Below are 24,829 nucleotides of genomic sequence, written 5' to 3' on the forward strand. Positions count from 1 at the left end.
CCTATCCATTGTTCTCACTGATTTCAGTTTTTGTCACAGTCTTGTCACACTTATTGCTCAGCTATTATTCATATAAGTAACATTATTTTCACTCTAATAATCAACAAATTACTATCATTACTGTATAATTATGGTCACAGAAATGGAGATGCAAATTATCGTGCATGCCTGAAATGTAGTCATTTCTCATTCCAATCTCATTTCTCCTCGCCTACAGCCTCAGGACAATTTAAGTAAGACCTGTCAGCTTAAACTTGGCATCCTAAGCAGATATTGATATAAATCTGATATTCATAATATCTTAAAATTAGGTGTTTTGTGGGTAAATGTTGATTCATGAGTGACCATATGCTTCAGGCTGGCTGAATGTTTGTCTGAGCTTGACTTGAATGCAGTCTTGTGTTATACCTCATAGCAATGCTGTGAAATTCTCTGACCCAATTGTCAAGAATCATTGTGAAAAGCAACATTGTTGTGAGCACAGGACATGCTTTAGCCACAGCAGTTTGAGGAGCGCATGAATGAGGCATTCGGCTGCTGGACTCCGTGAGACAGTGACCGTGAGAGATGTTCAAGATGGGACTACCCTGGCTGCTAGTTTTGGAGCTTGTCCTTTACGCTGGATGTTTCATCTGTGGGGTGATCGCTGCCGCCTGGATGACACTCACTCAGGTAACACCAATTTATCAATATCATCTACAATGTCTGATCATTGCTAAGTTGTGGACACTGAAAGTATAAAATGAATTATTATTGCTTGTAGAAAACTACAACCAGCTCTCTGGGGGAATGTGATTTACTATATCTGATCTGAGGTTCAGAGTTTTAAATATCAACATGATCATGGATAAAGTTTTGAATGCATATTTATTTGCATGCTTTTGTTATACCATTCAGCTGATGTTAAAATGTACTGTAATGCATGATCATTCAGCATGTTGGAATGTTTATTGAAGTGGACACTATTTTCTTGCTTTTTTTGTGTGAAGATGACTTAATTTTTAAATAAATGTCAATGTTTATATAAATATATAATATCTATTCAATGTTGCTGATCCCAGGTCAGACTCACTGAGCTTTCACCATGTGATCAGCCACCTCTCGCACCATATTATGGCTTATTAGAGTCATATGATAAGGGACAAAAGCTGTTATCACACCACTTTCCTTCTACGTCTGTGTGTGTCACAGGGATACAAATCAGTTTGTGAAAGAGATGTCCCTTGCTACTGTGTTCCCATATATTTAGCATGTGCAAATGTGGATGATTTTTATTGTTTGTCTTTATAGGGCCACTTTGATGGACGGTGCATCCTCTACGGAAGTGTTCATTATAACACATCTGGCCAGGCTCTGACCCTGGAAGGCTCCAGTTCTCCTTCTCTCTGCTATTTTGTGTCAGCCATCGCCGTGTGCATGGCTATTTACTGCTTTTCCCTTATTCTTTACTGGATCTATGTCAGCTGTGTGGATGAGGATGTGAGAAGGTGAATGTATCAACTTTTCTGCTGACCTTCAGATTTTTCCTATTTCTTTTAGATGTTTGTTTCACATTCCACTTTCTTTTATTCATGCAGGTAGGATTCAACAGTTAAATTAACATTGTTGTTTTTACCTTCTTGTGTCTGGAAATGTTTGCATGTATGCGCAGGGGGACTGTTTCTCTCAACACGTCACTGGGAGTCTGTGGCCTACTTCTGTTTTTTCTCTTGGTGTCAGGATGTATTCTCAAGATCGGTCGGGACAGCCTGTGTTTCTCTGTCCTTCACAATGTTCCTTCCATTACCAGGTGATTTCAACTTTCTTCTTTCCACATTACTCTGCGTGTGTGACTTTTGTTACACCTTTTAAGAACCCATGAAGGTGCTTCATAGTTCTCAGCTGATATGGTTGCAATATATAGCCCCTAAAGGGACAAAATGATGAAAAAATTATGTTTCGATGTGCACTGCTGGAAATATGTTTTGTTTTAGTTGTGAAGATGCAGAGAATAAGACATGGGCTCATCCATACACTGGAAATCAGTTCTACGCAGGACTGTACAGTACTGAGGTTAGTACTTTGGTTATTTTTCATAAGGTTATCACCCTCATGGTGATAACTCTCATGGTGGTTGCTATGTTAAGAGCACATGACCTGTCAAAAAGAGCATCATCTTGTTAACCCCCATTATCGAACACTTTCAGTTGCAAAATAATTGAATTATGGGTGAGAAATACACCTATAGGGTGTTTCTGCATTGGCCTCTGTAACCGAAAACTTTTACAGCTCTGGAAAAAATTAAGAGACCACTGCATAATTAGCAGTTTCTCAGGATTTACTATTTAAAGTGGATACAGCTTATAAGCTACTGGTGACATTTCTTACTAATTTCAAGTATTTGTATAAAATGGCAACTGGTCAAATTAACAAAAATGAAGTTTTCAGACCTTGAATAATGCAAAGAAAATAATACTCAAAAAGTTAATATTTTTAAACTACACAATTCCAATGTTTTAACTGGGGATCATTGTCAGAGCATAAGGAAGCAAGTTTTCTTCCTGGACAACTTTGTACGTGGCTGATCTTCTCTGTTGAGTCACAGACAAGCCCACAATGGCTTCCGTATGTGGCTTCTTCAGCGAGACTGGACGGACCGGGCAGATCCGTCTTTGTGAAGGATGTGTGACTCAAGCCACAAGGTTATCCTGAAAGAAAACTTGCGTTCTTCTGCTCTAACAATGTTTTCCAACTCAAAGGATTTGTTTTCCAGGAGGACAATGCTGAAAACACAGCATCTTTTTCGGTATTTTGTTAGTTTTCATTTTCTGCAACTACATGCTCTAAATGACAATGTTTTTACTTGAAATTTTAAAGAAATGTCAGTAGCTTATAAAATAAAACATTTTTAATTTTACTCAAACACATACATTTAAATCCTAAATCTAGTGCTAATTTTGCAGAGTTGTACATGATGCTGCATCCACACCAATAGGTGTCAGTACGTGCTTAGTGTATCTTAGTGTTTCTTCATTCACACAAAATATTTTGTTATTTGTATTACATGAAATAAATCTTCTGTTTCTCTCCTCCACAGAGGTCAATGTGGGTAAGCTTCTTCTTCTGGGTGTTGATAACGGCCGTGGTGGTCATACAGAGAAGCCAGAGCTCAAGGTTGAAGGTTTGGGGTAATGATGAGTGGAGCCGTGCTGAGACGGAGCCCTTCCTCCATCGCCCATCCCAACCAAGATAAATCACCAGACACCATCATCACATGAGCTAATCATGAAGTATCATGCAGAGTTTGGTACATTCAGTTATGTGGGAACACAAGCACAAAATACTTCATATTTTTGTGGCAACACTTGAATTTTTATTTAATTATTCACATAAATAGTACTTTGATGTCGTAACTACAATAATATACACAAAGTTTAAAGATATGTCCAGAGAGCCAATAGACATGTCTAAGAACATGTCATTGGGCATGATGGATATAAGTCAAGTCAATCAGGAATCCCATTGTTGCAAAATAATCAGGAGTAATACTCAAAATTAACAAAGGGTCTCTTCTATACCCTGAAGGGGGTTAATCATGTTTACTACATGGATATTTAGTAAATAAATAAATAGTTGAAATAAAATTTGAATTTGAGTTGAAATTATTTATGTTGAAATTGAGTGCAGTGCCAAATGCTATGAGAGATATAAAAGCCTATGTATGAAATCACTTGCCTTGAACAGTCAATAATATTATATATATATATATATATATATATATATATATATATATATATATATATATATATATATATATAATGAATGTATAACATTGATGATCCACTTCAAATGTTGACTACTGTCTAGGCCTACCATTCTGACTGGTAACATTTGACATCTTAAAATACGAGCAAAATGTGAAGGGGGTCTGTATCCGTATTTATGGCAGTGTCTTGCTAAATTAAAATTGTAATGAATGATTAGCCTAATTTGTGTGCTCGGTGTAATAATACTGATTCTTTACAAATGTCTGCTGTGGAGTGTTTAGAAGATTAAAATAAATGGTAGTCGAAGAGTGTCATTTCTACCCCACCAGCATCACAAAATTGGTGAACTCGTGTCGTGACGATTTTCTAAAGTAGGCTATGCAAACACTCTCCCTATCAGCTAGATGAGCAAACAGTTCCACCTCAAACTCACACATCTGTCGAGCGATTGTGTTCGTCTCGGGATTTTACTACAAAAAAAAAAAAAACACTTTATTAGCCTACGTCATTTTATATTAGGCCTACATTAAATTTGAATGACTGGACAAGCTATTTTACCGCCGTGTTTCATAGCTGTTTGCTTAGTTTACGAGCCTGCCTCTCTTTGGCTTCAAACGCCACCTTAGTGTCCATCAGAGCTTCCAGCGCTTTGCTGATCTCAGCCATGTCCTGTTGAAGCACCTCGCTTTGGCCCAGGAGACTCTGTCTCTCCTCTCTCAGCTGCTCGGCTAGAGCGGCCATCTGCGCGCTCTCCTCCTGACACTGCGCGTGCAGCGCGACGGCCAATGAGAGCAATCCCTCCGCGTGGGAGTCCAGCTGCTCCTTCGACATCCTGTTGTTCTTCACTTCACAGCTGCTTCTCTCCACGCCAAGTAGGCTACAGTTGGATTGTGGAGTGAGAAAAAAATGATCAAGCAATACAGAAAGTTATAATGAATATTAAAACTATTTCAAAACCCTCTAACATTCATAAATTTGTTGTAGCCTAAATAACATTATTTTTGTGAATAGGCTAGCCTATCATATTTTTGCCATGGCCGTGGGTAAACAAGAGAACAGAAAACAAAGGCCTACAGAAAAGGGTCAACAATATAATGAAGCTAGATTTAAAGGAATAGTTCACTGAAATTTTTTATTCTGTCATCGTTTACTCATCCTCAAGTTGTGGTTAACCAGACAGTTGACGGTAGCCAATGACTTCCATATCCATAGTATTTTTTTTTTCTCCTATGGAAGTCAATGGCTACCGTCAACTGTCTGGTCGCAACATTCTTCAAAATACCACCTTTTGTGTTTAACAGAAGAAACTCGTACAGGTTGGAACAACTTGAGGGTGAGTAAATGAAATTCATTTAGTTGGATGAACTATCCCTTTAAGCTAAAGGTTAAACTCTTCTCAGGACAAAGGTAGCCTATATTAGCCAAATGTCAGGTTGGGGCAAGTTGTCACATGTTTTAGATGTTAGAAATTCATACAGTATTACACAGCAAAAAAAATAGGCTTTGTCATGAATTATTTTGTGTTTTATAAATGTTTTACAGTTTAAAATAGTTTATTGATGGGTTCTGTTGTGACAACCTGCAGTGCTTTTGGTCACACATAACAAAAGGTCAGCATGTTCAATGAGCTGTTCAATATACACTTCTAAATAGATTTGGAGACATATATCTACACTGAAAAATAGGCCTACTGCTAAAGTAAAAAGTGTGGCAGTTTAATAATAAATGGATTTAGTTCTGACAATTATTAGACAGATTCAAATGCATGCAGTCTTATTAATTATCAAACGGGTATTTGAAAAGTTGGTTCTCATCACTGTCTCTAGGACAACAGGCTCTGTGTCTCTGTGACCTAAATCTCTGATGGCAGAACTAGTCTGAATCATCAGGCTCAAGGGAGGTAACAAGCTGCTTAGTGAAAAGCTTATCTGAGCGCCTGCACTGTTACTTGACTTCTCTTAAGAGTAATATAAAAAAGAACATATTCAGCAATGAAATGAAACAAAAAAACTTTGTTTTTAATAGAGAGCAAAGGCAGTGGAATGGCATGATAATTGGAAATGGATGCCTAACACTCAATTCCAGTGTAGCAATTATTTTTTACTGAATCAAGCATTTATAAGGTCTTCCTGCTATGTAGACTAGTTCAAATGTCAATCTAATTAACTGAGTAATGTCATTCTCCTCAATGAAGGAAATGTTTGAATATTTGTTGTTTGACTTACCAGGTCTGGATTGTATCCTTTTATATCCACCACCACACAGACACTCTCCTTTGGCGCTCTCTTACTTCCTCTATTATTTGTCTGCTGCATTGTGGGAAACATGCCACTCTGTCCTTCAAACCCAGATTATGAACAGAGGGAGGGAGAGGATGGAAGGACGACATGCTAACAGTGTAATTCCCAACAAGCAAGATTACAGACATTCCATGCAATTAAGAAATAAGTTTTCAATCAATTATAATGTTTTTTTTTGGCCCACTATTCGATTTTAAAATGTTTTGTACTTTTCCTCAAAACTTTCAAGTCTCAATAGGGTTCGTTGCGAAAACCACCACTAGGAGGAACCATTGGCCAAACACATGTGAGTTAAGCGTGTAGCACTTGGTCACTCACCACACATTAAGCACATTTGCTCACCCACAATGAAAATCCCAATAGATTCAAAACTCGTTGGAAAATGGTTGTGCATTGATGCAGTCAAATAATATACATAAAAATGTAACTGTATAAAACACTGTTAAGCATGTCTCCAACAAGAGTGTATGCGTTTGCCAAGTCTGCATTGATCCAACCCTAAAAACAACTCTGGTCATTAGCCTAGAGTTACTGAGACTAAATCCAGAATTTCACAGCATTATTAATTGATACCAAGGATCATTCAAAGTCAAATGAAGCATCTATGACTTTCAGGTTCTATCAAAACATCATAACACTATGACTATGAGTTATTATTGCATAAACTGTTTGTTGTGATAAGGACATCACATGCAAATCAGTACAGGACAGTGTTTGTTCTTTTAATATTATCTTCTGTGTTGTTCACCTGTATCTGCAAGTTACTTTAATAACGGCTATAAGTTGAGTAACAAGTCAAACAATAATGAATCATAATGATAATAAAGCAGTCAGTAAACACACTGTTAATGGTTTGACTTTATTAATAAGAGCATCATGGTCATGGCCACTGTAATCATTTCCTCATTGCTGAAAGATATGCTAGTGCTTGTTGAAGTATTAGCAGAAATTCTACAAACAATACAGGGATGCTCTTGGTGTGTGCTTTGGACTTTACCTTTTTTGTAATAATCTCCTCTCCGTGTGCAAGGCTGTTTATACATTCGTTCCTTCGGTGTTTCCAAGGACAGCTTATTTTAACTCGATCCCTGCACTGTTTGTAAAGTAGGTGACACTTTGTGCTTGTGCTACACATATATTTTTATGCTTGTTTGCTCTTCTATGTGCATATCAACAATGTGACTACATGGGGTGGAGGATTGTTGCACTACTTTGTATCTTGAGTAGTCTATTTGATCTATTATCAGTAGTTGTTTTAAACTGAAATGAGCTTAATCCAATATTTTAAACATTCTAACAGTCTAGGGAGGAATGAAAGAGTATTGGATAGATATACCAACAAGAATATTAAAGGACAATGGTTTTATAAACATACTAATGAAAATCTAAAAATGCAAAAAACTTTTTGTGAGGGTTAGTTGTAGGGTAAGGAATAGAAAATATCATTAGCTTAGTATAAACCCAAAAGAAGTCAATGGAAGGTCCCCACCGTGATCGAAAAGCAAATGTGTGTATGCTGGGTAATAAAGAGGAATACATTGAATTGCTGTTACTGTCAGTTGGCTGCAGTAGACACGAGGCTGACATAAGAAACCTCTAAGGCAGAGATAAGTGAAGTCATAAGCACCGTGCTTCTACCAGGCAATTAAAAAGAACGAGATTAAAAGAAGTCATTAGCCAGGACAGTGGATTAAAGCACAGTGTCAAACAGTGAGGGATTACAATTCACCAGCCTACATTCACTCATTGATCTTTTACCATCCCTTTTTATTAGGTCTATTATTTCAATTTTTTTTTTTTACTTTTCCCCCTGAGAACCAGTTGGTTTTGCTTCTGTCAGATCTACCTTAGTTGTCCATCTGGATTTTGATTGTTCTTTCTTTCTCATGTATATTTAAAGACTTTAATAAATGCAGTTCACATCTCAGTCCCTTTTTACGTAAGCTACTGGTACGTTGTAGACGAATGGATTTACAATACTACACCAGCATGGGCTTTTTCACATTAATGCAGAGTCGCAAAAACTGCTTCGCAATGTTAAATGCAGGTTGCAGACGCCCAGCTTTTCATGTAAAGTACATTACTCCCATAGTCAAAAGGAGGACACACTGACCTTTTAGTTTGTTATGGACATGATATGCCAGAGATTTCAATAATAGGACATTAAGATCAATATAGGACACTGATGTTCCATGCCTATCAGTATTTTCTACTAGGTATGAACTACATATATATTTAGGGTATGTCTGTATCAAGTCAATTGACATTGATTTGACATGACCAGTGTGTATTATTTTCATTTCAATCCCTACAACATTCTACACATTCATGAACAGTTGTTTTTCAGTGTTACACAGAGACACAAATCAAGTCTCTTTGGGTTCAACTTTTCTACACTGGTTCTAGTAAAAAATTCCCATCTCTTCTGCGAATTTCTCGATCTCCCTGTCTCTTATCTGCACCTCAGATGTCAATCTGCCTCTACTTTTCAAAAGCCACTTCATACATTCTTTACACCATATCGGTTCTTTTAACCTGTGTCAATACCATGCCCCCCATGACAGCTCTCTTCTCCGTGAATGATTAACACCGGAAAATAGAGAGCGTCTTGGTATGTTGGTGGCCTGTCTCTCTCATCCTCCCTGGTCTCTCCGTTCTCCCTCTCCTCCACTTGTTCCTGGCCTGTCTCCTCCATGTTGTCGTCTTCTAGCCCTTCATTCTCTAATACACCCCTCCTCTCCTCATCTGGCACTCTAAACCCAAGACCAAGGAAACCCCCACCGCCCTCTTCCAGCCGGCTGCTCATCCCACCTCCGAGGCTTCTCGAGTGAAACAGGCAAGGGTGGCGGCTTCTTGCGGTCTGTAACCGGCCGAGAGAGAAACCACTGCGACTAAGGGACAGCCTACCGCCGGGTCTAATAGGGAATGAGTTTGTCCCCGCAGCCACGTTCCCTCTAACCCAGGAAGGGAGCGAGGAGCTGCTTGTTGAGGGCCGACACCTGGGGCAGCTCTGAAGAAAGTAGCTAGAATTGCGTCGCATACGTGCTGCCATCGCGACCGATAACGGTGTGTTTGTATTCACATCCAAATCCATAAGCAAGGCCTCAGAGTAGCTAGGCACCATTTGCTGGTTACAGCGTATGTGCCATTCCAGTTCGGTCATATCCACCGTGTTGACCCGTGATATGATGCGCAGAGTGGGACCCCCAGTGCCATGCTCAAAGCCTGTAGAGTAGTTCCCCGTCTCCGTATTATCATTGTCATTTGCATCCTCGTTCTCGCCGAAAAGTTTCTCGACGTGGTAGTGGACGTACGCTGTGCGATACTCGGCAATAACGCGAAGAGGCCACGATAGCAGGAAAGCCGAGGCCAGCCAGTACACCCAGCGTCGGGTGTACCAAGGTGGGCGCAATGGGTTGGGGAATGCCAGCATGTGTTCCCGAAAGTCAACGTTTTTAAGGTGCATACCCTCCCGTGCTTCCATGTAGTCATCCAGACCCTCGTTGTCCCCAAAGAAGCGCGCTCGCTGCGTGAGGTAGGCGGTCTCAGCGCGGGCGCTGGCGAAGCTGAAGCACTTTGTGAAGCGCAAGCGGGTGACGGGATGCTCCAAAAGGCCCTGCAGCTCCTTTGAAACGTCTTTGACCCCGAGGCGTGAGTAATCGAACTCTGAGCTCGCTGCGTGCGTGTTGACCCGTTCATGGTACACCTGCGTAGTAGTGTACGCGTCTCCGTTTCGGTAGCGCGTCACCTGTCTGGTACGTCGTACGTAATGGTAGCTGATGGCCTTCCACCAGATGCAGGGTGTAGCTTGTTGCAACCGCTGTATCCTGTCATACACCTCACTGATTTCCACCTTAGCAAGGTTAGCTGTTTTAGAGTAGCAGTGCCAGCACTCCACCAAGTAGACAATGTACAGCATGGCCAGAAAGGCTACAGGTATATAGATGTAGCCGTTGGAACACGGGCTGTCATGATAGAGTCGGGCTCGGTCTCCGTAGAAGTAGGCGGGGCCTTGGTCATCAGAAGCCATTACGGTGATGCGGTACAGGGAGCACCAGCCTAACGTGCCAAAGCATCCGTACATGAGCAAGGTGAGCAGCAGGCACTTCCAGTGGGACTCTCGGCACAGCGACCCACTCAGGGACTGCTTAAGGGGACGCTGCTATAGGCAGGAAGGGGGAGGCCGGATGTGGATGAAAATATGGGAAGACCAGGGGACAGAGGGTTGTGCAGATGGATAGGAAATTGAATGGGGCAGGGTTCAATAAGAGGCGAGTTGGAAGGTGTTGGACAGAATGGGAATGAAAATATGGCAGAGAAAGAAAGCAGAGGGGAGAGAGGGGGTGGGGGTGAACAGAAGGGACAAGGAAAGAAAAAAATGCAAAAATTAGTTGGCAGAAAAGCATATGACACCTCTGATATAATGAAAACATTTTTATTTGAAATGTACTTTTTTTTCCCCACTTTCCACAATAAATATTGTTCTAAAGCAAATTAGTTTTGCTTTAAGCTACAGTGGTGAGGGAAACCTCCCAAAAAAGATACAGATAAGTTTGTATGTTGCAAGAAAGGAAAAAAAATTCCCCACAAAATGATATGCAGTTTTGCTTTTATTTCTTAAAAAATTTGGCCTGCCAATATAATAAAATAAATCACTGTTAATCTCATGAAGTCAGAGCATTAAAAAAAAGGCAGTTTTGTACAATTATTTTACTTTCTTAATGCATGTTTGACACTTATATTCTACCCATTTTTTTACCGACCCACTAGGACCCCTTTGTGGCCTCCTGGCTCTAGTTTGAACCCGTTTTAGATGATTCAGGGTACCGTACAGGTATATTTCATTTGTGTTACAACATGCACAACTGAGTGAAGCACAGTCTGTTATATCCACTTTGACATGCTGCAGAGAGAACTCAGTAATAGATCATTCTCCTGAGGGCTGAATACATTTCCTGGCTGCTCGTAACCCAAACCATGTCTCCTTTTAAAACGCTCTGTATGACTGTGGAGGGGAAGTCTAGAAGCTTTTAGACATCACTGAGTGCATCATCTCGACTAAATGCATATGGATCTCTACTGCCTAGTCTGAGACCAGTGGTGGTTTGAGGTATTGTGGCCATATGGGGATGAACTGATTCCAAAGTAGTAGGAGGTAGAAACAAAAAAAAAGCAAGCCATACAGTTCCTCTGACAAAGCAAAGGTATTGGGTATTGCACAAAAAGATTTTTTATGGTTGGTCTGCAATATTTTTTCGTCCCCTCTTTGTCCTTCTTTCCTGCTGTCTCTTCTCTAACAACATCACTCTCTCTCACACACACACGCGCGCGCACGCACACATAAATCAGCTAATAGTACGAGCAATGCCCTTGCTGTGAGAAACTGCAGCACTAAAAGCAGGCTGCAGCCCAAGCGTGGCATGGAGTCTGTGCTCCTCTTGGCAGGAGTTTAATTGTTCCTTTTACAAGGACGAGAGCAAACTGAGAGAGATAGAATTAGGGCCTACAGTGTGACGTACCATGTGCACAGGTTAATATCTACACGTTTTTAATAATGATGACCTGAAACAAAAAACAAACAAACAAAAACATGATAATATAGCCTTTTATAAATAGTAATATTCACATACATATATTTACATATTGATCTATATGTATTCTCTTGGTTTTGTCTGTAGGTTTCATATAGTAGATGCAGAGAGGTGCAGTTGTGGGAGGGTGAGAAGCAAGTGTTGAATCCTGTTGGTACCACAAGAAAATGTGTCCTAGGAGATGTGAATGATATTCAGTGAGATTCAATTCTGGAGGCTGTGATTGGGGAACTTGCATAGAGCAAAATGGCAGTGATGTATAAATAGTGGATAAAGTTAGACTGCTATTTCAGAGGCACTTTAATATGTTAAATTATTTAGATGCCCCAAGAATGTCTGAAGTCATATGAGCATGTGCATTTAATGCTTTTTACATGAGAAGCATCAGTGCTGGGCAGAATCATAAAATCAAGCCCAAATGCGTGTGTTTTCCTGCACATGTGTATGAGTCAACGATTATTTGGCCTCTTGGGATAGAGGATAAGAGAGGAAAACAAGTGAAAAGTTCGTTCAGTTTACTTGCTTGTGGTTTGTAGAAACTAGGTTGGGGCCAAAGAACCAGTAAAATAAAAGAAGAAAATATTCATAAAAAGAAAATAATAAAATAAAGTAAAATAAAATATACCAGATCTGAATGACGTTCCCATAAGTGAATTCATCCAGGAAGAATATCATAATAAAATACTGTTTCCTGCACTACTGTTCAAAGGTAACATCATAACATACAGTGTAATCAGTGTAGTTCAATTGACAAAGGACTCTTCTGAGTCGGTTCTTTTCAGTGACTCAAAAACATTCAGCGTAATTTGTATTGCACTAAAAACCTATTTAAAAAGGTACAATATGTAAGAATTTTGTAATAAAATATCCAAAAATCACTAGCACAGTGTGATATATTTCCTGCAGTCTCCAAAGATTGTTTATTTCAGAGAAATTCCAATTTTAAATAATGTCTCGTCCCAGAAAAAAAATGTCGCCTGTCAATGACGCAATATCCGCGCTATCCTCGGTTTCCGCTCGTACTGCCATAGCCATGACGTAACAATGGCGACAGACGTGGACAACTGCGTAGTTCGTAATGTTTAGCGGCACGCTGTTCTTATTTCGTTTAAACATTATGGACCATGGCAAACAGACTTTGGGACAAAAAAGAAGAACTAAAATGAGGCTCAATATCGGCGTAGTTATTTTCGAGATGCCGAGAGCTCCACATCTGTGACTAACTTGGACTTGACAGAGCTTCACGAGTCACGGCTTGACAGCGACACCGCTCTTGGACATTCTTTATTAGACAGGTGAGCAAATGTACATAAAACAAATCAATGTTATATTGCTCAACATGATGGAATGTTAGAACATGATCTGTATGTTATTCTAATGTTGATCTAGCTTAACTGTTACTAGTAAGCTGCTAGTTTCATATAGCAAACGAACTGACACATAGAATAACATTCTATATATAACATCAGCTTGACAGCAAGTCCCATCATTCAGCTTGTTACTACGTCATAAACCTTCGTCTTTATTATTGTAAGAGGTTAGCGACCCCTAGCGGTGAAAAAAATTACATATTGTAGCTTTAAGTAATTTTTTAATACATTTAATAGAGTCTTTTTCACCTGGGAGTAACTATTTTATGTTTTGGTGAATTTGTAGCTGGTCTGTTTGAATTTGTATGATCTCAGGCATATGTTTTTATGTGTTCTGCTTACACCCCCTGAAGGTTAGGTTAGGGGTGGTCCTTCATGCTTTGTTTTTTCAAAGGGTGCGTTTAAACGAGGATACGCTTAAAACTGAGAACTTTTTCCTTTGAGTTTTCCACATACAGCTGACACTTTTGTCAAAACGTCCCTGTTCACATGGATCTGTGAAAAAAAACAAAAAACGCTGTATTCTGCCAGGCATTTAGATGGCGATGAAACACTATAGACTGAACATGTAATATGCATTTGCATGACATCATCGTTTCCACAGATTCCTGTTTTTTGTTGTTTACACGGAGACCGTTTTCAAAAGTTTGGTTTTCAGGCTCCCCAAACGCCATTGTTGTGTAAATGAACGGCCAAAAAAACGCATAAAAAGTTTCACGTTCAGCCCCCCAAAAATCATATGTATGTTTCTCTACTAAACACATTGTACGAATTCATTTGAAATTGGCACCTCGTAAAATAGTTATAATTTCTCATGAGAACTAGTCTTTTTTCCGTATGATTGGCTCTAATGTCAGTTCTTTTCAATCTAAAACTCATAGCACAACCAATCGTATTCTCAAACGAATGACATAGATAAAATAGAGATAAAGACAGACAGCTTACAACTACTGTGAGACTTAAATCAATGCAGTTAATAACTGGTTGTTCACATGGTAACTTAACAAATAATATAATATAATATACAGTACTGTGCAAAAGTCTTAGGCATGTTAGTATTTTCACCAGAAAAAAATGGGTTTAAGCCAAGTTTTTATATCTTTTGCTGTAGTGTGTCAGTTGGAAATATCAGTTTACATTTCCGAGCATTCCTTTTGCCATTAGTTGTAATAATCCAGTGAGATTTTTGTATGCACAAGACAACAGCCGGTCTGCTCCACACGGAGATCTGATCTCCCCATTATTGAGTCCGTCTGTGATTACATGAAGAAACAGCAGAAGTAAATCCAGAAGAAACCTGCCTGCAGAGCTACAGTACTGTGAAAAATGATAGACACTTGTGTAAAAATGCTGCGAAGTGAGGATGCTTTCAGAATAATTTCATAAATAGATTTTATTAATCAATTACCTTCTATTAAGCAAATCAAATCAATATTTGGTGTGACCACCCCAAATTTTTTTCTGTTTCTTCATGTAATCCCAGACAGACTCGATGATGGTGAGATCAGATCATACCGGCTGACAAAAATCTCACTGGATTATTACAATGAATGACAAAAGAATTGTTTTTGGAAATGTAAACTGATATTTCCTACTGACACACTACAGCAAAATATATAAATATAACCATTTTTGAGGTGAAAATACTAACGTGCCCAAGACTTCGATACAGTACTATATAAATACTGTATATATACAGTGTATATGTGGCAAGCAGGACGAGGCCTGTGGCGTAATTGAAAATTGATAATCACCTGCATTCTGCAACGGTCTCGTATCTCTTACGGAGGAGCTTCGGAAGCATAAAAGGAGGAGGGATGACAGTAAAGGACAAGAGAGAACAAGGCCTGGATTTTACGCTATGTTTTGTTTATTTGTCCAAGAGGGGCTGCCGCCTTTACTTTCGTTTTGTGTTTGTTTATTATTAAAGTTTGTGAAATGTTTGCCGGTTCCCGCCTCTTTCTTCCTACAAAATAACTTGTTACAGTATAATATACAGTTACAGTATAATATACAGTTACAGTATAATATACAGTTACAGTATAATATACAGTATGTAACATGTTATATTATATTGTTTGTGTAATAGCCTATTGTTGTGTAGTTACGGACAATTATTTGATTGCATTTATGCTACCTCTAAAAACACTGTAAAGTCATTAAAGTTTGCATGATTTGTTTTAAATGGATTTATAACTGAAATTATCTTATCATTTGGTAAAATGGAGACTTTGTGAGTGCAACAATTTGAGATGAAGGACATTGGGCACATAAAATATTCAGTCTGAACAAATGATATTGAGAGTGATACGCATCAAACGTTAGACTGCAGAGAAGACTAATCAGTGGATAACTAGTACACAACAGAGACTAGTTATATGTTAGAGGCGTGTGGTGGATAAACTAATGATGGTAAAGAGCAGAAGAGAATAGGATACATTCATAAATCAAAACAGGATGGTCTGAGTGGCCTTTTAAAGTCTTGATTGCCTTGTCAGCATATACATCTATTTCTATCAGACCAGGCGAGCACTCATTACTTTCGAAGAGATGCATTTATCCACAAAGCAGCATGAAAGAAGCATCCAGACTCATATACTGTTCAGAGAACAGTTGAACATCAGACATTGTCAAATGAGAAGAGCTGTCACTATACAGAAATAGCTGCAGCTAAAAGTACTGATACATTTGTAAGTGACAGTGTAGCACAAACATTATGAAAACTCAATAATGATTACAAAAACGTCCCATCCCCCACTCTGTCTCTCGGCCTATTGATCGGTCTGTAACAGTATATGGGGGTAAACTCAGCAACTGAGGGTGTGAGTGAGAGAAAGAATTAAGGGCAGGCTTGTATTGTCACAAAGAATGCATTTAAAATAATTCAAGGCACTGTATGTGCTGCCAGAAAAGTGTGTGTGTTAATTATTGGATTTTCTTTAATGAACTATACACACTGGATGAATAACCGTCCAGAAAATAATGAATGCACCCACTGAGACCTGACCTCCGGTTATCTAAGATAAATGCTGCAAGTCAGGTGGGAAAAGTCAAAGTGAGAAAGCAGAGCGAGTCAGAAAAAAGGTTCAAGTGAGAAAATCGGAGAGCAAAGAATGTCTAAACTCTTAAAAAGATTCAATAGGGTTCTTTAGAAGGGTTCTTGACTCAATTTTAAAGAACCCTTAATGCCAAAAATGTTCTATATAAGGAGAAAAGTCTCACGTGTTTCGATAATACTTTCATGTTTAAAGGGTTATACATCACAATTTTCTACTGATCATGTTTACAAGCGCTTAATTCATGATCCCATGAAGGGAACCCCTAAAGGTTTCTATATAAGAACACTTTAAGGCTCTATATAGAACATTTTCTTCTAAAAGTAAGTTTGGAATGAAAATATTTAAGTTAAAGTGTGTCATTTTTTTATGTTCAAATATTTTCTCCTATCGAACTTAATATGCTGAGACAATATGTAAGCCATTAGCAGGTTGGTTTCTCTGAAAGTGTCGTTTTTATTTTATTTTGTATCACTAACAGAACAATCTTCTACAGTTACTACATGCAGAAAGCTATAGGAGCCCATTTGGCCAATTCTCCCTGTATTAGATGCATAATGTCATTCATTCTATCACAGATCTGGCTAAATAGAGAGACAGGGAAATAACTGATGTGCATTCTCATCAACTATAGCTCACAGCATAGACAGGCCCTTTTCCTTAATAAACCAACAATTATAGCTAAAGTAAATACTCAAAAACTAACTGCCATAAATAAATAAAATAAAAATTTTGAGGCACTGAGGAAGTGTCCAGGCAAGGGATAATTTTACATATGAAAATACTTCAAAAGAATATTTACTGCACCAATTCTCTCCACTTTGCAAATGCATATAAGACAACAATAAAAAAATTAAATATGTAGTAAAAAAAACGTTTCCTTAACACACTAATTTTAGCATTAAGAAAAAGAGTGGATGCTCAACTGTGCAGTGACATCATCACGCATGCAGTCACTTCTTTTTTTTTTTATCTTATGCACAGTTAAAGTGATTTTAAGTAATCTAGGAGCCAATTCTATTGGATTCTGTCATGTGTGAAGTCTGTTAATATGTAAATAACAAAGTATTTTAACATTCTGACATCAGTTAAATGGATCACTCACTTTCACTATAATCTTTGATTCATTTCTTTCCATTCTTGCACATTGTTGCCTACTGGTAAGATAACTAAAAACGATATATATTTTTTTCTTATTTTGTTTTTGATTGTATTGATGAGTATAAACAACTACATGCAACAAAATATATATTTCATAATGCGTGCAACTGAATGTTAATTACAGTGAACCTATGAAATACAACATGTACAAAATAGTATTTTTACTTTCTACATATTCATACGAAAATTGCACAACAACGAGAAGAAACTCTGGTTTTATTTACCAACATTTTCACGCCTTACCTCCTCCCGTCCGCCCCCATTCAATGTGGGTGCTTCTCCCGTCACCGTCACCCCTTGCATTTTTCACTAACATGTATTTCCACGGCACACACGGTCCAGGATGCGGTCCACCGTCAGGACCTCTCCGTAACCTACTTCACCCCATCAGCGGCGAGTGCCACCACGTTTCTATGGTGGCGATGTCCACACTACACACGAGCATCCCCCCAAAGATGCGTCCTTTCCTTTTCCTGTCTTACAAAGGTTATTATCACATCCCCTAACCTCAATAGCGGTTCTTCTGGATTCTAGTCCGGTCAAGGATCAGGGATATCGGGTAACTGTTGCGCTTGATTTCCCCTCAGCAATTGTGTGACATAAGCGTCGCAAGCTCGACACGGAGCGATGGCTGGATAACAGCGCGTGCATCATATTCGCGGCTCGCGCTGCTCAGCCGTCTTTGTCGAAGATCACGGTGTGTCGTAATCAGTGGCGGCGAGATTAATATTTTATTATATTCTCTACGTTTTGATGAAAGAAAATCCGCAATGTTGAAATGACAGAATCCTCAAACTGTCCTCTTCCCGAGCATCTCGTATTTTCCACCTCAGCCTCCTTTCACCTGAACGGTCTCCTTGCGGACTTCACTCTGACGTCATCCTTAAACGCGCCTTCAAATCCTAATAATTGGGCAGTTTGGACCAACCCGCTGACAGCGCGTGCACATGCGAGGTTCGGTCCTGTTAGTGTTTTTTTAATAATAACTATTATTATTATTCGTTATTTAATAGTCAAGTCAATAGTCGTGTTTATGTTGTTACAACAAGGCTAAAGCTGCGATGTAAAAAAAAAAAAAAAAACATTCGGACAATCCTTGTAAAAAAAGAAGTGAGCTTAATATTGAATTAATGTGCACGTGTAGAGTTCCAAATCGTAATAAAAGTATATTAAATATATATTTTTTAAAAACTGTAGCCTACTTAAGTTACAGATAATGTAATAATGAAATAAAAGGCCACTTACACATTCCTGATTGTTTCTTAACACATTTAAGTGCACTTTTAAAAAGTTTATTTTGTCATGCTTTAAATAAGTGCACTTCTGTTGATGTGTTAACTAACTAACTAACTAACTAACTAACTAACTAACTAACTAAAACACATGTAAAGTCTTTGATTATAATTTTAACTCTAGGTCTATGTGTGTTATTCAATATTAGGCTACACAAAGTTAATATAAAATGTGTAAGTTTCGACAGAAATTACATTAAAATATTTTAGTTTACGATAAATGCTTGTCAACATTAGACAATAGACTTTACCATATTTCAAAGACAATAGAAATAATTATGAAATTACATATAGCCTACAGATGCTACTTATGTCCTGCTAAAGTATGTCAAATAATTGCATTCAATGTCATTTTAAATTGTAATATTTTCATTTAGTCGCAAATATCATGTAATTAAGTGTCCAAAAACATTCAGTTTGCACTTCAAGGGATTTATATAATATATTATATCATAATAAATACTCTTTTTCAAAAGTAGCCAATATTATATTTTACAAGTCTATACGTTCAAGAAAAAAAAAAATAGGGTCGTCTCTTACAACACACCAGAATTTTATTTTTGCAGAAATATGCCTTGAACAATATACTCATACTGCTTCAGTGTAATTTGATTCAATTCATTACATCAGAATTATTTTCCTATTTCCAATAATTCTAAGACATTTGGTTCTGCCTAGAATTACTGACTGTACAAAAGTGCATGCAGAGTGGAACGTCTATCAATAACTTCTCATTTTTCTCTTTTACTCAGCACTATATTTGTGGGGTTTCAGGTGAACACAGTGACATGTTATCTTCCTCACTGTGTGCCAGTATATAGTTGCTTTTTGTCGTTATTAGTCTCTGCGGATGTTCAGCTTGAAGATGATTCTGCAGACTGTCCCGTGTCTGTGCGGTCAAGCCACACTCCTCACACACATACAGTTTGTCTCGACGCTGTTTGTATGCATACTGCGGAGTAATGGCATGGATCTTCTTTAGGTGAGATTCTAAGGAGCAGCGCTGGGTGAAGGCTTTAGCACACAAAGTGCACTTATAGGGTCTCACACCTGTAAGTTGAGAGGAAAGTTAGAGATATACAAACTTACATATTTAAACATCGCCACCTTTGAATTATAAGGTTCTATCTGCATTCTGACTGGTTTTGAGATATTGAGCTTTAAAGTTTTTGCATTCCATTCGACTGTGTAGAAAGAACCTTTTTATTTTCTAAATAAAAAGTTCCAAAATGTACACAACTTAAAAAACATCACATAATGTAAATAAGTGGTCACAGAATAAGAATATGTGAATAACTCAATTTTGACAAAAATGTCAGATAGAACCTTATAATTCCAAGGGGACGACATGTAAATATACATAATTATAAACTTATACTTACCAGTATGCGTACGTACATGCCTCTTCAGATCAAAAGTATCATTAAATCCTTTTCCACAGCGCTCACAAGTGTACTTCTTTGTTTCACTATGGCACTTCACATGGCGTTTCAGCATACGCGCTGTAGTAAACGTCTTCTGACATACCTGGCAGGATAAAACTGATGCAGCAGGTAGAATGTCTGCTAATTTGCTCGCATTTTCTGAGATGACTGACAGCAGAGATGGCATATTACCTGTAGTTATCTGAAAATGGGAGAACAATGATATCATGTCCTGCTACAGCACAGAAAAATTAACACTAACATTACAACATGTGCCAAAGCAGCAGTTTCAAACCAAAAGAATTGTGAGCTCACCTTTATCTTTGAGCGCAAGTAAGGCACTCTTTGGGTCCTCATGCGGCATTCTGGCTTGTGATTAAGTTGACCCTGTGCAGCAGAGGATGGCAGCTTTGCAGTCAGGAATTTGTTTTGTGCAGTTGTGAAGCAGGAGTATTCTGCAATGCTTCCCTCAGAGACTTCATGCACATATGGTGGAAAAAGGGACTCTAGGGAGCAGCAAAAGCAGAAAGAGAGAGAGATCAACAGATTTTGACAGGCCACTGAGTTTAAGTAGCCTACTCTTAATTAATTGGATCATTTTTGTATGCAGCAAGTTTTTTTTAATCCTATACAAAGCAGTAATCAGTATAATCATAGGTGTTGGAGCTATTTTTCGCTTTGTTTAGGCTTAAGTTAAGTTATAGCCTAATTTATTTTCTTTCTTTTCTTGTTAAAGTTAATTTGTTTTATGTTGTATTTATGCTTATTTTTAGTTTACTTATGTTGTTGTTTATTGGTCACATGGTGCTATGTTAATTTGCATAAGTAGGTCAAGGTGGGAGGGACCTTTGGCTGCTAGTGCTATGTTTTTTTTTACCAGCGTAAGAGAGGCAGCAGAAAATGTCTGTGAGCTTGCTTATATGTGTAAATAAACTTCCTCAAACTCATTTTTGCTATGGACATTAGTTCACTTTGGTACCTCTAAACCATGACGTAGCCGCAGTGGCCATTTGAGAAATTTTATATTATTAGTTTTGTTTAAGTTTATGGACAAATAGCCACTACAATAGGCATTCAATGAAATATAAAACACTATGCAAATATAGAATTCAGAGTCAGAATTTACATTCATTTAAAAGACATTTAAATATATAGCTAATAAAAAAAGGAAAAGACAATACATATAATAAAATAATAAATTAATATAGCCAATATGGCTCGGATATAAATAATAATGAGAAACTATTTTTCTTATTGCTTAGTCTAACTGCATTTGTCAAAATAAAATTAATTATATAATACCTTAATTATGTATTAAGTATTGAATTGTGTTAACTTCCGAGCCTGTGACACACGAACATTCGAGACACTCACCAGGTATGTATATGTCCCCAGACTCCCCACGCGCGGAATCCGGAATCTCACTCCAGCTTCTTTTTCCAGTAGCGATGTTCACTTTTTTGACCAAGAATGCTCGAGGCATTTTCGAAAACCTAGCGAATGGTTTATGTTCGATTAAGTTCCTATGGATGCTTTTAAGCGGATCCTCTCGCAACCTACACTTATCCACAATTCAACTATCCTTTTCCTTATAACAAGGAAACCGCCAGGTGATGTTGCGCATGCGCAGAAATATAACGGCGCAGTGCAGGTACAAGTATAACCGGTTCTCAAACTAATGCTAACTTTAGCGACAAAGGTAAACTGGTTACTATGTATTGTTTTAAATAGTAACATGGTCATATTAGTTTTAGAACACTGATAATGTAATTTTAGTCTATTTATCAACTTTTTAAACCATGACTTGAGGTTTTCTGTCTGGGTGTGGGTCTACTCCTTTGTTTAGGTGTTTTGTCTGTCTGAATGGAGGTGTATCGCTGTAACAGTAGGCTATCAGCAGGGGGCGAAAGTGCCCTGTCACATACATTTTGCCTACTAAAGTTTTAAATACACTGCTAATTCTTGAAAACATGGGTTTTTCATATAATAAAAGGACACTTTGCTATATTAGATAATAGGCTGCACTTTAACAGAAGCTGTCATCAGTTGAGTGTAAATCAAACCTTTGTATGCAAATTAGTTTGGAGCATGTTAATGTCTCAAAAATCAGATAAGAGTCACAGTAAAACGACCCTCCCACACACACAATGAAAACACAAACAAACCTAAGTACCCTGCAAAAATGAATAGGCTACGTGAGCTATGTTTAGGCTACACAATGTGTCCGTGCACTTTGTTGAAACTATATAAATTAAGGGAATATTAGGTAGCCTGTTTTTTAACAAAGTTTACTTTTATACACAGCAGGAAAGCAGTTTTGAATGTATGGAGACCGGGTCATTCTTTTTTTACTCAGATATAAAAGCCAATCTCAGTGCAGAGAAAACAGTAGGCTATTACTATAACAGTAGTAAACACAAAATATAAATGAATAAGTATGCCCATGTTTTGAACAAATAATAATAAACAATGAACAAAAGGTTTTGATAATTTTTTGTGTTTGTTTGTATAAGATTACGAGGATCTAATGATCTGGACCGATTGGACCAACGAGGCATCCGTAGTTTAAAATAGAGCAAGCATGGCGCTGCCCTGGTGCAGTTCAGAACGCTCAGCATATTAGATAATATTGTTCAGAAATGTGTCCTGTTTGAAATTTTTGTATTTCGAAGATCGTTTTATTAAACCATGGCTATTCAGTGCGTGTTATTCGGCGTAAAGCATTGTCGCACATTTATTTCAGCGTATCGACTGACAAGGATTCAGTCTTTTAGAGCTTCCGTGTCTACAGCGACTAAGTTCGTTAAAATCAATGATATCACAAGCATATTGAGTCCAGTGCGTTCTCACGTGCGCGTGAATTCAGTCAGGAACGCATATACCTTCACCTCCACTGCCGTCTCAAAGGACGTGATTCTCTTTCAACATGACCGGACCCGTTTCTTCAGACTTTTGGCCCTTTTTTGTGGTGGTCAGTTTGTATTCTGGACATATCTGGCTCACTTTGCTTTCACAAGTCTTCGAGACACAAGAAACATTAACGGTGAATCTCCAAAGGTTAGAACTGAGTTAGGGGGGCTTTTCAGTTTTGATATGAACCTTGGTTCAAATGCCTGGAGGTATGGATTCACTCTTGGATGCATAATCATTGGTAGGCTAAGCCTAATAACTCTGCCTAATAACATTTTTATGTATTTCATCTGTATTAAATGTATTTTTTCTGTTGTTGTAGGTGGAGGAATTGTCGGAGCGGCAGTATTGTTCAGCCGTCGTTCCGTCAGTCGTGTGATTCTGCATAAGGGAGGTGGAAATGTGACAGTGTCGACACAATCACCGCTGGGACCTCTCAGAGCTCACCATCTAACTGTGCCTTTGACTCAAGTGGCCTGTCATGCACACAGACAGGAATCCCCTTCATTTATTCCTCTTAAAGTCAAAGGGTACAAGTTCTACTTTCTTATGGACAAAGATGGGACACTGAATAATCCTAAACTATTTGATATTACTGTAGGGGCCTACAGACCTATATAATATGTCCTTTACACCCCTGGGGGGAAGAGCACTGGAATTACAAGAGGAATAAATTGTGTAACTTTACTGTTAATAATAAAACTTTTTATCTGGGATTTGTGCTGACTCTAATGAAAAAAATAAGCTTAAATAGGCATATTCTATCTGCCATCTGAGTTGTGTGACACGGCCTTAGTCATATCCCTATTACAAGTCTGTTTCGTACTAGACAAAATGATACTTCTGTCTTTGTTTGCATTTATTTTCTCAGCAGCATTCATGTGTTGTGGAGCCCTAAAGGGACAAGGTGATGGAAAAAATATGAGATAGGATTTCAATGCCTTTGCATTTGCTCACAAAAGTTTTGTGTTCCTTTTTCTTGGGAAAAACAACAAATTTGTGAGAGAACGCAAAAGCATTGATAAATAATTTTTATAATTCTTTCTATCTTCACCATGTCCCAGGAGCTCTGTTTCAGTTCATTTAAAAAAATATATATTTATAATTTGTAATCTACCCAACAATATATTTATGCATCAACAAAACTTACTTAAATAAGAAATTCTGAGTTTTTTATATATATATATATATATATATATATATATATATATATATATATATATATATATATATATATATATATATAATCTCAGTAGTCAACATTTGAAGTGGATCAAAAAAGTTAATCAAAGTTGTCCATAGACAAGAACGGTATTGTTCAAAATTCATGTATAACTTTGATGAAAGGTTTTGATCCACTTAAAATGTTGACTACTGTATATAACACACACAGTACCGGTCAACAGTTTGGAAACATTAAAATTTTTTATGTTTTTTCATTTATTGGATCAGCAATATTGTGAAATATTACTATTTAAAATAATGGTTTTCTATTTTAATATACTCTAAAATATAATTTATTTATGTGATGGCACAGCTGAATTTTGAGCATCATTACAGTTTTCAGTGTTACATGATTCTTCAGAAATGATTCCAACATGCTGATTTATTAGCAATGTTGGAAAGTAACCTGTGGTTCTTTTTTCAGGATTCTTTGATGAATAAAAACGGAAAAAGAACATAATTTATTCAAAATATAAATGTTTCATATAAATCTTTACAATCACTTTGAATTTAACACATCATTGTTGAATAAAAATATTAATTTCTTTAAAAAAAAGAAATAAATACATTACTGACCCCAAAGTTTTGAACGGTATTGTATATTGTTACAAAAGATTTCTATTTGAAATAAATGCTATTCTTTATTTAACTTTAAATTCATCAAATAATCCTAAAAAAAAGTATCACAGGTTACAAAGAAATATGATGATAATAAATCTGCATATTATAATGATTTCTGAAGGATCATGTGACAT

The 24,829-nt window shown here is 37.6% G+C and overlaps 4 protein-coding genes across 6 annotated transcripts; 2 read left to right on the top strand and 2 right to left on the bottom strand.

The window, feature by feature from the left end:
• Position 1: 1 nt before the first annotated feature.
• On the top strand, positions 2-3,707 carry tmem179bb (transmembrane protein 179Bb). The gene is made up of 5 exons (XM_079585158.1): positions 2-672; positions 1,291-1,487; positions 1,652-1,789; positions 1,974-2,052; positions 3,077-3,707. The coding sequence occupies exons 1-5, from the start codon at positions 568-570 to the stop codon at positions 3,230-3,232; spliced, it is 675 nt and encodes a 224-aa protein (XP_079441284.1). The 5' UTR covers positions 2-567; the 3' UTR covers positions 3,233-3,707.
• Positions 3,708-6,065: 2,358 nt separating this feature from the next.
• On the bottom strand, positions 6,066-18,107 carry tmem151a (transmembrane protein 151A). 3 transcript variants are annotated; one of them, XR_013794490.1, is made up of 3 exons: positions 17,468-18,107; positions 7,044-10,208; positions 6,066-6,084 (listed from the first exon to the last, which is right to left on the bottom strand). XR_013794490.1 is itself a non-coding variant. In XM_079585156.1 (2 exons), exons 1-2 carry the CDS (start codon positions 17,525-17,527, stop codon positions 8,577-8,579), a joined length of 1,692 nt encoding a protein of 563 aa, XP_079441282.1. In that variant the 5' UTR covers positions 17,528-18,107; the 3' UTR covers positions 6,813-8,576. The 3 variants fall into 3 exon arrangements, 2 of the variants coding, with proteins under 2 accessions (XP_079441282.1, XP_079441283.1); XM_079585156.1 differs by lacking the exon at positions 6,066-6,084 and having other exon boundaries at positions 6,813-10,208; XM_079585157.1 differs by lacking the exon at positions 6,066-6,084 and having other exon boundaries at positions 6,813-10,205; positions 17,468-18,096.
• Positions 18,108-18,871: 764 nt separating this feature from the next.
• ovol1b (ovo-like zinc finger 1b) lies at positions 18,872-21,805 on the bottom strand. Its single transcript, XM_079585421.1, has 4 exons — positions 21,315-21,805; positions 20,256-20,446; positions 19,899-20,142; positions 18,872-19,566 (listed from the first exon to the last, which is right to left on the bottom strand). Exons 1-4 carry the CDS (start codon positions 21,421-21,423, stop codon positions 19,271-19,273), a joined length of 840 nt encoding a protein of 279 aa, XP_079441547.1. The 5' UTR covers positions 21,424-21,805; the 3' UTR covers positions 18,872-19,270.
• A 700-nt stretch (positions 21,806-22,505) lies between these two features.
• tmem223 (transmembrane protein 223) lies at positions 22,506-24,018 on the top strand. The gene is made up of 2 exons (XM_079585422.1): positions 22,506-23,091; positions 23,173-24,018. Exons 1-2 carry the CDS (start codon positions 22,629-22,631, stop codon positions 23,469-23,471), a joined length of 762 nt encoding a protein of 253 aa, XP_079441548.1. The 5' UTR covers positions 22,506-22,628; the 3' UTR covers positions 23,472-24,018.
• The last annotated feature ends 811 nt before the right edge of the window (positions 24,019-24,829 follow it).

Source organism: Phoxinus phoxinus (genome assembly GCF_949152265.1).
Source record: "Phoxinus phoxinus genome assembly, chromosome: 17".
NCBI lineage: Eukaryota > Metazoa > Chordata > Actinopteri > Cypriniformes > Leuciscidae > Phoxinus > Phoxinus phoxinus.

Bases quoted from the DNA above. Each gene is read 5' to 3' on its own strand.
- tmem179bb (XM_079585158.1), top strand. From the start codon at position 568: ATGTTCAAGATGGGACTACCCTGGCTGCTAGTTTTGGAGCTTGTCCTT. The intron at 1,790-1,973 runs GTGATTTCAACT...GTTTTGTTTTAG, and splicing joins AATGTTCCTTCCATTACCAG to TTGTGAAGATGCAGAGAATA. The intron at 2,053-3,076 runs GTTAGTACTTTG...TCTCCTCCACAG, and splicing joins CAGGACTGTACAGTACTGAG to AGGTCAATGTGGGTAAGCTT.
- tmem151a (XM_079585156.1), bottom strand. From the start codon at position 17,527: ATGCAAGGGGTGACGGTGACGGGAGAAGCACCCACATTGAATGGGGGC. The intron at 10,209-17,467 runs GTAAGGCGTGAA...TCCTGCCTATAG, and splicing joins ATGGGGGCGGACGGGAGGAG to CAGCGTCCCCTTAAGCAGTC.
- ovol1b (XM_079585421.1), bottom strand. From the start codon at position 21,423: ATGCCTCGAGCATTCTTGGTCAAAAAAGTGAACATCGCTACTGGAAAA. The intron at 20,143-20,255 runs GTGAGCTCACAA...TCCCATTTTCAG, and splicing joins ACTTGCGCTCAAAGATAAAG to ATAACTACAGGTAATATGCC. The intron at 19,567-19,898 runs GTAAGTATAAGT...CTCAACTTACAG, and splicing joins GCATGTACGTACGCATACTG to GTGTGAGACCCTATAAGTGC.
- tmem223 (XM_079585422.1), top strand. From the start codon at position 22,629: ATGGCTATTCAGTGCGTGTTATTCGGCGTAAAGCATTGTCGCACATTT. The intron at 23,092-23,172 runs GTAGGCTAAGCC...CTGTTGTTGTAG, and splicing joins TCTTGGATGCATAATCATTG to GTGGAGGAATTGTCGGAGCG.